The 13,522-nt window shown below is 36.9% G+C and overlaps 1 protein-coding gene across 1 annotated transcript in view; it reads right to left on the bottom strand.

The window, feature by feature from the left end:
- Nucleotides 1-13,522, bottom strand: part of BBX (BBX, HMG-box containing) — a 348,489-nt gene that overhangs the window by 43,043 nt on the left and 291,924 nt on the right. The window contains exon 11 of the mRNA XM_027867261.1: nucleotides 1,302-2,307. Within this exon, the coding sequence (XP_027723062.1) occupies nucleotides 1,302-2,307 (1,006 nt within the window). The remainder of the gene's footprint in view (nucleotides 1-1,301; nucleotides 2,308-13,522) is intronic.

The raw sequence follows: 13,522 nt of genomic DNA, 5'->3' as shown, positions 1-13,522 counted from the left end.
TGGGCGTGGAAAAGCACTGTACCAACATCACAAATAATCCATGTGTTACTTCAGTTTAATGTAAACTATCCTGGATGTAAACATTTCAGATTCTTTAGTAAATGATCCACACTATTCTATAACTAAAGGAATAAGTAATAAACTTACGTAGTATCTTATGAGTTTCTTTGTTATGTATATTGAGTGGTAAGGGAATGCAGCGATTATACTATGCCAAGAGTAGCTTCAGCAATACCAACATTTTTCTTATTCGCGATGTTTAAACACGTGAGAATTACTTTTCTTTTAGCACTACTGTTTCTGGCTCTTTACAATTCTCCATAATAGTCCCAGGAGGCCATAGACTCACTCCCTGGTACCCTGTTTCAAAGTCCATCACACTAATGAGGTCATATTTTTCTCTTTCCCTTCAAGCCTTTGACATATATCCTTCTTATCCATGTAAACAGAAGTATTAAATGAAATCAGAACAACATTATACAAGATAGAAGACAGAACACAGTGCAATGCACATAGTAAGTGCTTAATACATTTGTTGACTGAATGAAAAAAATGAAGATGCAGTGTTACATAGATTCTATCTAGATTCATTCTACATAAAATGTGGTGGGCTTTTTTTATTGTACTATTCCACGTGTAGCTTTGATTATGCCACAGAATGGTCCAAGGTATATATTTTTGCTCATAGAATTAACAGTTATGGGTTATGATCCTGTCAAACAGACTGGCATAATACAATAAATTTTTTGGGTCAGTTTAATTATCTCCTACTCATTTAAAAAAATAACACTTATCTGACTCTTTCCTTTGTTTTATCATGCTCTACCTTCTATTACAGATATTTACTATCTATCTTAACTCTCTGCCTTCTTCCTCCCACTAGCTTCTAAGCTTCCTGAAGGCAAAGAGGGAGTCATTTTTATCTGTTATCTCCTCCTTCACCTACAGCAAACCTAGCATATTGTGATTAATATATGCTTTGTGAATTGAAGAAAAAAAAACAAACAAACCCTGAATTCAATTGAATTACTAGACCCAAAGAGTACTAAACTGAGCCTCAATCTTTCTAAGTTGCCAGTCTGTAATAATTTAAAGCTACTAGGGTCATTTGTACTCTGGGAACTGACAGCAGTCCAGCAAATGAATGGAAAATGACACCAATCATGGAAAATGTATAATTAAAATGACCGTACCACTGCTGGCCAAGTGAAAACTGGCTGCTGTTTCTTCCGTTAGGTCTAAAGAAAAGACTCTGATGATCTTTTTTTACTCCCCATTTCAGCACAGCATTAGTAACCTACCTCTGTCCACATTAGCTCGCAGGGATGTAAGCATGCCCTCTGACACCAGAGTTTTATAAAGAGCACCTTTGCAAGACCTCTCAGATTTCCTTGAGCCACAGATTTCTATCTTTCTATTACAGTCACTCTCCTCTGTTTTGATCTGTCCTGGCAAGCTCTGTGGTAGAACCTCCTCCGTTGGAGTCAATGGTTCTGCTCTTACACACTCTGGCACCTCTCCTGCAACCTCTTTGTTGGCAGTAATACTAATGAAATCCAGAGGCTTGGACTCTTTGGTGGTGTTTGACAGTTTCTCCTTTGACATCTTCTTATCTTTTGACTTCACTTTTTTCTTTGGTGACTTGGTATCCAGAATGCTTCCCTTCACGCTTGAAGATGTGCGAACTTTTTTGCGAGGGGTTTCACCAAGCTTCTCAATGCCCCAATCTCCCTTTGCAACTGCTTCAATAGTATATATAACACTCTCAATATCAGACTCTGAGGATTGCCTCTTTTTGCAGGTTTTCTTAGGAGTGGACTTTTCATTCCCATGTCGGTCCATTTTGTTCTTCTTCTTTTTCTTTTTTAGCTTCTCTGGTTTGCTTAACCCTAAGGTGTCCTCAATGATCACAGCTTCATGGGAATGGCATATGGGATCTTTTCTGCTGGGACCATCACTTGTGATTAGTTTACTACTGACGGAAGAAGAAGGATCAGTAAAGTGGCTACACTTTTTATCTTCCCTCAACTCTTCTTTTTTGATCTCTTCACCATCTTCCTTCTTTCCCTCCTTCATTTGGTCCACTTTAATCTCCTCAAAGTTTTTGACACTTGAGCAGTCTTTGACTATTTCTTCAACTGGCTTTTCCAATTCTGTCTTCGGCAACTTGTCTTCCTCTGATTTCTCTACTTTTATTTCCCTTTCTACTTTTCCCTTCTCAGATTCTTCCATGCTTCTCCCTTCTGATTCTTCTGCTTTTATCACCTTTGAGTCTTCTACTTTTACTCCTTCTGATGCTAGGCACATCTAAAAAAAAAAAAAGTAAAACCACAGGAAAAATTACTAACAATTTTTATTATCTATTTGTTAAAATTAATTTCAAATACTACAATAATAAGCCCTTTGTAAAAAGGATATCACGATTGGATAAGTTAGCCTACTTCTCCCCAAAATATTTTAGTGATTTTCATCAACAATAGTTCATGGGTGCCATGATTCACCATGGGCACCTGAATACCAGGCACATATAAGTTTTAGTAGCCAGCTTCAACCAGTTATTTCATTTGCCATGCTCTCCTTTGCTTCTTTACTGGCGGAGTGGAAATAATGATAATATCTACCATCTCTCTGTGATCTCTGGAGTATTGTCTGCAAAGTGTTTTGGGTTTAATGAAGAAAGTCATTATAACAGTTATTATTATTGATGAAAGTAGTTCAAAAGGTGCTGGGAACAAAATGAATGCAACTTAAGGGCAAGCATTCTATTCTTCTTTCCAAATACCTTAGAACTCCAACTTAGAGATATTATCTTCAGCAAAAAAGACAGCAACTTTGTATACATTCTCCCTAATCAAGCTAAAAATACCAATTACAGGACAATTGTGCTACGGGAACTTTGGCATTATTGACATTGTCTGGTTTGTATAGTGGCAACCTAGAGGAGACAGGCTCACTAAGCGGGCTGGTCACGATGACGAGGGCATGAAATGTCAGTAAATCAATTTGAAATGTGAATGAAAATATCTTTCATGGCAAGCTCTCAGATTTTGTAAAATTTATAAAACATACTTTTAAAAAATGGACAATCTACAAATTAGGAACAAGCTATTAGGCTAAATCTCTCCCTGCCTCTCCTATGCCTATAGGATTTTAAGTTTCACATTATCTTCGTGCCATTCATTCTCATGGTCGTGTTCATGTTCATGTTCTCTCTATCTCTCATCTTTCATTGGTTTCTCAGTCTCTGTCTAAAAATAGGCTCAGTTCTCCCTTATCCTACCACCCCCCCTTCAAACTAAAATAAATAAATAAAAACTGTATTTTGACGTCCCATTCCTCGTTATGTTCTCATCTCTCCTCTTTTTCACTAACTCTTAAGTGGACTAGTCTAAATTTACTCCTTCTTTCCTCACGGTCAACTCACAACTCCTCAACTTCCTGAAACTTTTCTCTTCATCATAAACGACCGGCTTATTGTCAGATCCAATGGCTTCCCCCTCCCCACCCCCAATCCTTCTTTTCCTTAATCTTTGTAGAGCATATTACTAAGAGTCTGCACTCTAATAATTTTTTTCTTTTGGTAGTTCCTCACCTTTCTCTTCTTCTTCAAACATGGGCCCTTTTAACTGTCTCTTTATATTTTCTCTCTATCATTTATCTGCTTTCATGCTTTTAATTACCACCTCCACATAGATGATTTCCACATCTAATCGCTAGACCCAGTTTCTCACTGTATTCCACAGTATATTATTTCAGCCATGTTTTACAACTACAAGTGAGATTTCCACACCTACTTACCCTGTTGCCATCTCAAATTTACAGTCCAATACTGAACTCATTATCTTCTCCCTATAAGAGTCACTTCTCCCAGATTCTCTAATACTTTTGATGGGACCACCATCATCCCAGGCACATAAGCTCAAAACCAAGAAGATTTTTTAATCTTCCTTCTGCCTAATCCCTTGGCAAGGATCCCTAGTTCCTGGCAGGCTCACCAAAACTGTGATGGTCAATTAATAAAAACTGAGGAAACAATCCAAGCAATATGATTTACTGGCAAAACAGGGAGAATAAAGGGTTAGTGGACTTCTCACTCAGTCCAAAGACCTCGAATGCAGAATGAGACAGGCTTTTATGTATTAAAAAACAATAACATAAAACCAATTGATTATAGGAAAACAATTAACCAGGATACAAAATTAGGTAATCTGACTTCTAATTGGAGGAAACAACAGGGACTTTCCAAGTTTGGAGGAAGATAAATAGGTTTGGGGGCCTTTCTTTTCCCAGAATTGAAAGTTGCTGATCCACTTGTAGTTATGAAACAATAGATAGCTTATACCATCTACTTTCCCATGGATAATTTGCAGAAAAACATCAAGATGGAGGAGAACACATGTGGCAGCAAAAGATTAAGTCAGTGTTCATGAGATAGATTTTAACTGGTTCTCTTGACAGCTCCATCAAACCAACTCCATTTTGTAACTGGCCTTCACTCCATCTCATCAGTTCTCCCTTCCATTCCCACTCTGAAACAATTCATTTCAGGACCTTTTCACTACTTATGTGGATTATTTTAATAACTTCCTGGGCAGCGAGATAGTGTAGTGGATGGAATGCCGGATCTGGAGTTAGGAAGATTCACCTTTGTAAATTCAAATCTGGCCTCAGATACCTACTAGCTGTGTGAACCTGGGCAAGTCACTTAACCTTGCTGTTTGCCTCAGTTTCCTCATCTGTAAAATGAGCTGGAGAAGGAAATGGCAAACCATTCTAGTGTCTTTGTCAAGAAAACCCCAAATGGGGTCACAAAGAGTTGGACAAGACTGAAAAATGACTGAACAACAACAACAAAAAACTTTTTAACTGGCTTTCCTGCCTCCTTTCTCTTTCCTCTCTAATCTGTTCTCAAAATTGGAGGCAGTGTAGAGAAACAGAAAAAATAGGTTCTAATACTGTCTCTGCTACTGGTTTCAAAATAAATTGCAAAGTAGAGAGACAGGATAAAAGGAAACCAGGATTCACTAAGGAGGTCAAGTCACTTAATCCCAATTGCCTCACCAAAAAGCAAAAAAAAAAAAAAAAAAAAAGATAAGAAAAAGCAAGAATTAAAAAAGATACATTCCAGCCATATGGGACAGGCTATGCAAACAAGTATAGCGACAGGAATGGGCATGGCATGCTGAGTTTGGAGTACAGCTGACAGTCCCACAGTATGTAGTAGTGTGTGAAGGTGGGGTGGTGTAAAACATGCTCAAAAATGCAAATTAGATTTTAGAGGGCCTGAAGACTAAGGGGTCTACATTTTATCCTTGAAAAAATAAGAGGCCACTGAAGGTTCTGAAGGAAGGTTGTTGTTATGTGGTCAGACTTGTATGCTAGGGATGCTATTTTGGTCATTTTTTTCTTTTTGAAATTTGATTCCTTTGGTTTTTTTATGTCACATTTATTTACTCTCTCCCCAATTTTGGAAACTCTGTGGAGGACAGATTGAGAAATAACACACCTAAAGTGTTTTGCAAAACCTAAAAGTACCATCTAACTGCTAGCCATTATTGTTATTAAAGCTAGAGAGACATAACAGTGCCAGATTATTATGAATCTTAAACGACAAGCAAAGGAACTTGAACTTTATTCAGCAGGCAGTAAGTAACCATTGAAGGATATTGAATAATTATACGACATGACTAAATCTATGAATAAGGAAGATGAATCTGGAAGCGATATGGATGATGATTTGGCAAGCAGAGGTGAGATCTATTCTTAGGCTACTGTAAGAAACCCCATGGGTGGTAACAAGGTGCTCCCCTAGGGTGGTATCAGTGGGAACAGACAGCAATGTGCTATAGTTTAAATAGCATTGGATTTGGAATAAGCGGATATAAAGTCAAACTGTTACCTACTTAATAGCCATGAGAACTTCAGGAAGTCACTGAAACTTTCAAGGTCTTAGTTTCCTATTCTTTAAAATAAAGGGGTTTCTCGACCAGACACTTGACACTTGACACTTAATAGCTGTGTGACCCTGGGCAATCACTTAACCCCACTGCCTACCCAAAAAAAAAAAAAGAAAAGAAAAGAAAAGAAAAAGAAACAAAAAGAAATCACAGTAAAATAAAGGGGTTAGTTTGAAAAACTTAAGAACTCTGATCAACGCAATGACCAACCATTATGTCATAGTTATTTCATATACATTCTTTGACCCCCATTCTTTGACCCCACACTTGATGGGAAGCTCCTTGAGGCCAAGGTCTATTTCTTATTTCAAATTTGTATTCCCTAACACTAAGTACAGTGCCTTGTACACAGTTAGTGTTTTAATAAATGATTATTGTACTCTCTGAATTTTGAATGTATAACTTTTGTATATAGGGTTAAAGGATTATATATGTAACATATACATATATGTACATGTTTATGTGTATAAACATATACATACATATACAAGTGTGTGTGTTATATATAAAATGATACGTTGTATATAGAATACTGACAAAAAGGTCTGGAAACACAGAACCTAAAAGAAACTTTCTGGTTTTCAACTATCATTTCTGAGATAGCCTTTCAATGCACAGTTACAGAAAGCTCTTTACTGCAGAGGCAGTATTTATGAAATGTTGATTTTAACAGTAAGGCAACGACAGCTTGCATCCATTCAGGTGCATCTGAGCAAGTCCAATAGCACTTTGTAAACTTTAGACTCAGTTCAAATAATTCAAAATGATTATTTTCATCACTACTGAATTGTAGCGTAGGCTATGAATAAAGTGAAATAATGTAGACAGTCACATTGGGGATTTATTCTGGGAAATGGTATAATGTTGCCAGTGTGGGTAATTGGACAAAACACCAGATGTGGCTTAATATAATCATTTTGGGCTCTAAACACTTAAAAGCTTCTCACCACTGGATAACATTTAATAGTGAATGACAAAATGATGCTACTGTAAGCAAAACTGAAAAATCCGGTGAAATATTTGGAGAAAATGAAAAAAAATTAACTACCAATCAAAACTAAAAAAAAAAAATCACTATTTATAAAGTCCAAAGAATCATAGAACGTTAAGAGTTTTAAGAAGTCTCAGAGATCAGTAACTGTCTCTCCTATTGTGGGAATATTTTCTACAATACCCCTGACAGTTTCCAAGGTTCTACTTGAAAGGGAACTTGATATTCTTTGAGATAATCAGACTACTGCTGGACAGCTCTATTTGGCAGAAAATACATTCTTTTATCAACCTGAAATCTACCTCATGTACCTTCAGCCCATTGGTCTTTAGGTTCTATTCTCTGGAGCAACAAGAAACAATACATTCCTTCCATATAGACCTTCAAATACTTGAAAAAAAAAAAACAAAACTTATGTTGTCTTTAAGTCTTATTTTCCCCAAGCTAAATATTTCCAGTTGTCTCAACAATTCTTCCTATGCTAGGATTTCCAGACCTCTCCCCTCTCCACCTGATGGTCCATTCATGAATGTTTTCTAGTTTGTTAGTATTCCTTTTAAAGGGCAGCATCCAGATAGGGCTTAATTAGCTCACAGTACTTTGGGTATCCATTCATCTGGATATTACATTTCTATTGCAAGTCAAGACTTCACCCTCCAGGTATCAATGGTCCTCTTCAAGAATGAAGGACAAAGAATAACAATAACATTTCTTTTAAGGCTGCTGGCAATTGCACTTGCTTTTATAATAGCCAGGTCATACTTTTGAGTTGATTAAAACTCCCTTTTGGTCAATTAAGACAGCTGGTTGGTTCGATGGATAAAGTCTTGGATCTGCAATCGGGAAGGCCCGAGTTTAAATCCAGCCTCAGACACTTATTAGCTGTGTGACCCCAGACAAGCCACTTATGCTCTCTGTCTCTGTTTCCTCTGCTATAAAACAGGGATAATATTAGCACCTATACACAAGAGCTGTTTTTAGGATAAAATAAAATAATAATGGCGAAGCACTTTGAAAATCCTAAAGTTTTATATAATTGTTAATTGTTATAAATAACTATTGCTTGTATTATTTTTATTATAATAAACACTATTAATAATAATAATAATGATGATAATAATCCTCAGATCTTTTCCATATGAACTACTTTCTAAGGCTGGTCTCTTCTGTCCTTAATTATTGTAAATGATTTTTCTAACCTAAATGTAAGACTTTCCATTTATTCTTATTATCCCTCAATTTTCTATTTGGTTTACTGTCACAATGTGAGATCAATTTGGTGGCTTTGAATACTTCTTGATTCTACTTTTCAATGAATTAACTTCTTTCAACAGCTTTGTAGCATCTGCCAATTTGATATACATGATTTGAATGTCTTTATCCAAGTCACTTATTTTTTAATGTTGAGTGGGACAGCACAAAGACAGAGTCCAGTGGCATGCAACTTGTAGAATTCTTTGCAAGTTGACATTGATTCACTAATCAAACTTTGGGTATCGTTGTACAACCACTTATGAATTCATAGGACTACAGATTTAGGGCCAGATATAAACACAGAACTAATGAGTCCAATGCCTTCATCTTCCAGAAGAGGAAACTGAGGTTCAAAGAGTTTGTGACTTGCTCAAGGTCACACACTAAGAGGCAAAGTTGGGATTGGAACCCAGGTTCTCTTTTGGCACACATTTCTTCTTTTCATTTTCTTTTTTACTTAAATTATTTATGATTGTTTCAGTCAACATCACACATTTTAAAGCCTAAAATCCCTCTTAAGTCATATCTTTTTTAAGTGTTCAAGAGATATTTATATTTCTATGAATTTTTATGAATTTTTCCCCTAAAGTCTAGGTTACAAGTCCAAGCATGCCCAACACTGCCTCCTTTCTCTATTATGAACTCCAAGAGCACACAGCCATTTTATCCCAAAGTTACTGTCATTTCCTATCACATCCCCAAATATATCCCCTTGCTGACAGAATTATATCCAGAATAGTAGTTTTCCATATGGTTCCTTCTCTCTTCTAAAAAATAAAATTATTAAGAACTCATCAAGTGCCCTGCTTTTAGCAAAATTATGCTTTCAACAGAAGTTTGGAAAGCTGAAGTCTGGTCTCCCAGTCCACTGCAACCCCTGTCACCATGACATATTTCTGTGTCAGTCTTATGGATTAGGAGAGAATCATCCATATCCTCTATTTGGCCAAGCAGTCTATAATATATTCTCAAAGGCAGCAGTTCTATCCATCTCACCTTTTATCCTTAACCAAAAACTGTTCACCAAGCTGCCCTAACAGGCTAATAGATTCCTAGATAGATATAAATCTACGTAAGATTGAATATTCCACCCTACTCCTATAATAGGCATACCTTGTTTTATTTCATTTCACTTTATTGTGCTTTGCAGATGCTGCATATGTGTGTGTGTTTAAACAAACTGAAAGTTTATAGCTACCCTACTTTGAACAAGTCTACTGGTGCCATTTTTCCAATAGCACATGCTCCCTTCATGTCTGTGTTATATTTTGGTAATCAAAACATTTCAAATTTTTTCATTATTATTATATCTGTTATGCTTATGTGTGATCAGTGATGGTTGATGTTACTACTCTATTTGTTTTGAGGCACCATAAACCACTCCCATATATGATGGGGAATTTAATCAATCAAAGTATGTGTGTTCTGACCCACCTACCAGCTGTTGCCTCATCTCTCTCACTCTCTTCGGTCCTCTCTCTTCACTGAGACATAACAATATTGAAGAATTCTACATAAACTTAATTAATAAAACAGTGCCAGGGTTTGAGAGGACTGACTCCAATTCTGAAAGTTCTATGTGGGTAAAAAACAGCATCACATACTACAGAGAAATCTTTTGTGAAAGGAAGAGTCAATTGAGGTACAAACTTCATTGTTGTTTTATTTTAAGAAATTCCCACAGCTATCCTAACCTTTAGCAACCACCACCCTGATCAATCAGCAGCCATCAAGATAAGACCCTCTACCAGCAAAAAGATTATGACTTACTGAAGATTCTAATGATGGTTAGCATATTTCAGCAATAAAGTATTTTTAATTAAGATATGTATATATTTTTAGACTAATGCTATTGCACATTTAATAGACTATAGTACAGTATAAACATAACTTTTATATGCACTGGAAAACCAAAAAATTTGTGTGACTCATTTTATTGTACTTTATTGCAGTGGTCTGGAACTGAACCTGCACTATCTCCAAAGTATGCCTGTATTTCTCCTGCACATTTTATATCCTAGCCTAAATAGTATGGTAAGTCATTGACATTATACAGGTGAGTGGGTAGGGAATAGGAATGGCTTACTGGTGGATATTGTTTTAGTCAGTTGTTTTTAGTCAGTCATGTCTGATTCTTGTGACCCCATTTGGGATTTTCTTGGCAAAGATGCTGGAGTGGTTTGGTGTTTCCTTCTCCACCTCATTTTACAGATGAGGAAAATTAAGGCAAATACGGTTAAGAGACTTGCCCAAGGTTATGCAGCTAGTAAGTATCTGATGGCCAGATTTGAACTCAGGTCTTCCTGACTCCAGACCTGGAGCTCTATTCACTGTACCACCCAGCTGCCCTGGGTATTGTTACTGTGTCCTAACTGTACCTGAGCTGGTGCCAAAAGGATCATCCTTCTCTAGGTCATGCCACAGTCTCTCTCTGGACATGTCTGGAGGGCTCCAGCTGGAGCTGGTGCCAACTAGGGACCCTAACAGTCTACCCAATGTACTTACCAATGTCTCAATCCCCACCCAGCTGGAGGGAAATCAAAATTTCTGCTTCATTAGGATGATTAGGCTCACTCTCCCCTTCGTAACACTGGTGGGCTGATCCTTTCTATGTTCCCCAACCCGCTGGTCAGAGGAATGAGTTCCTTGATAGCTGGGACTGTCCTCTTTTTCTGTAGTTCTTAGCAGAATGCTTAGAACATATTAAGTGCTCAGTAACTACTTTTTAAAATTCATTCTACTGAGGGATTAAAGGTCATTAGCAGCATCTTTACAAGTCTCAGTACAAGTACTTATGAGAACAGTATGTGTCTTTTGTTCAGATTTTAAATTCATTTTATTGATTACCCATAATCTATTAATTGATTCATATACATCTGAGGTCACAGGTATTATTCCTGATACTAACCCCTGTGGGTTTTTCCTTTAGCATGCTGGTTATACTTCATTCTTATTTTACACTTCTATCTGGACCTTCTTCACCCCTCTCAAATTTCAGTTTACAGCCCTTTTTTGTCAAGTCTCCTATCAGATGTTCTTCCTGGGTTTCGTGAGATGCATTGTATCCCTTGCCAAGAGTCCATCATTCTGGCATTTGGTTAAGCCACAGCCAAGAAAACCAAATCCTTTAATACCATCTATGCAGCCAGCTGCTTCCTTTTCATATCCTCTGTTCTCTTCCAAATTTGTGACCTTCAGCTTGAAGCAAGGAAAATACTCACTACCTATACCTCTCCAGTTTTTCAGGTTTTTTGGTGTTGCTGTTGTTGCTACAAATTTCAAAGTTATTAGAGAAATGACACAGGTTTTATTATTTTTATTTGTTAATTTACTAATACTTTAGAATATGAGCTCCGTGAGGACAGGAATTGTCTTGCCTGCTTTTATACAGATCCTTAGAGCTTAGCACAGTGCCTGGCACATACATACTAAGCACTTAACAAATGTTCTTTATCTATCTGTCTGTCCATCTATCCATCCATCCACCTAGGCAGGTAGGTGGTACAATAGATAAAGCATAGGTTCCTCAAGGAGGAACTGAGTTCAAATCCAGCCTTAGACACTTACTAGCTGTGTGACCTTAGGCAAGTCACTTAACCCTGTTTGCCTCAGTTCCTCATCTGTAAAATGAGCTGGAGAAGGAAATGACAAAACACTCCAGTATCTCTGCCAAGAAAATGAGGTCACAAAGAGTCAGATATGACTGAAATAACTGAACAGTAACATCTATCCATCTGTCTGCCTACCTGCATATTTCTCTATTTAATTGACTAGTTTGAAATAATTTAATGATTTGAAATTTACACTGCACTTTACATAGAACAACTCATTTGATTCTTACAACTCTGTGAAGCACATACTATAAGCATCATTGATCTCATTTTTCAACTGGTGAAACTGAGATTCAGAAATAGTAAGGAATTTGCCCATTCTTGACTATCAAGAGTGACTCCAAATCCAATATTCTTTTGCCTACACCATGCTGCCATTTTATAAATATTGAGTCTTTGTGAGTAGATCTGATGAACCTTGAGTCTGGTTCTCAATCCTGCAGGTCCTCCAAGAAGATCATTCATATGTGTGTATACACACACACACACACACACACACACACACACACACACATGTATATATGTATACATATATACATACATATATATATTCCCATTAGCTCCATCAGATATACATATAGCCACCACCATAACCCTTGGAGTAGGGACTTGCCTTTGTCTCCCAGGAGTGGTAAATGATTTTTCTTCATTGCTAAAACCTCCCTTCATAATACTGTTCTGATAAAACCTCACATATCTGAAATCTCAGTTTAAAAAAACTCTAATTCAAGTGAGATCATAGTAACCACTTAATAAATGCTCTACCTATATTTGTCTATCTAATTAGTTAGCTGGAGTTAATTAAGGCTTACAATGCACTTTATATATAATAACTCATTTGATTCTTAAAACAACCCTATGAAGTACATACTACAGGTGTCATTAGTCCCACTTTTCAACTGAAGAAACCAAGGTTCAGAGATGTTAAGAGATTAGTCCATTCTTGCTACCAAGAGTGACTATAAATACATTCTTTTGGCTCCATTACATTGCCTTTATGTATACCACTAGGAAGTACCTCACACCCAAGAGTGTAATAGTTTGTTTCCCTTTTAAGGGAAAAAAATGTAATTACCAATAATTTGATGGGAATCAGGGGAATGAGTACGCGTACTACATAAAGTGCATATACAATGTGAAAGACACACAGTTACCACTTCAGATAAAAATCAAGTGAATAAAAATCACACTACACAAAATAATGGATGAACATATGCTGTCAATCCAGTCAAACTACCTCGGGTAGAAAGTGGGCTGTTAGTTTAGGCCTTGAAGAAATGCATTCTTGTATAAATTACAGATTGTTTTATTATCAAAGTGAGTAATAACCTTCTTTAAAACCCCACATGCAAATTCATTAGCATGACCTGTGCCAGACCTATTTCCCAGGGCTGTACTCAAACTGCACCAAAGGGATTCTAATACTACAATTCGGAATCATATGTGCCAACTGCTTTAGAACAGGCCTGGAAATTTTGCTTGGAAGGTGAGTGTCTATATATATGGATTCATGCCAGGAAAGGGTTAATTTAACACTTCTAGAAACAACAATGCTAATTAGGACTGTGCTATCCTCTGCCTGTTAGGTTGGCAATCACCACATGGAGCTACTCCTCCCAACTGCAGCAGTGGTAATTAATCACCAGAATTTTAATTTTACCTCTGCCAACTGAAACAACATGGATGCTTCAAAAGGCTTTGTTCAACTG

This window comes from Vombatus ursinus, unplaced genomic scaffold (genome assembly GCF_900497805.2).
Source record: "Vombatus ursinus unplaced genomic scaffold, bare-nosed wombat genome assembly UNPS02001419.1, whole genome shotgun sequence".
NCBI lineage: Eukaryota > Metazoa > Chordata > Mammalia > Diprotodontia > Vombatidae > Vombatus > Vombatus ursinus.
The sequence above is the reverse complement of the archived record's forward strand: the minus strand, read 5'-3'. Positions and strand labels throughout refer to the sequence as shown.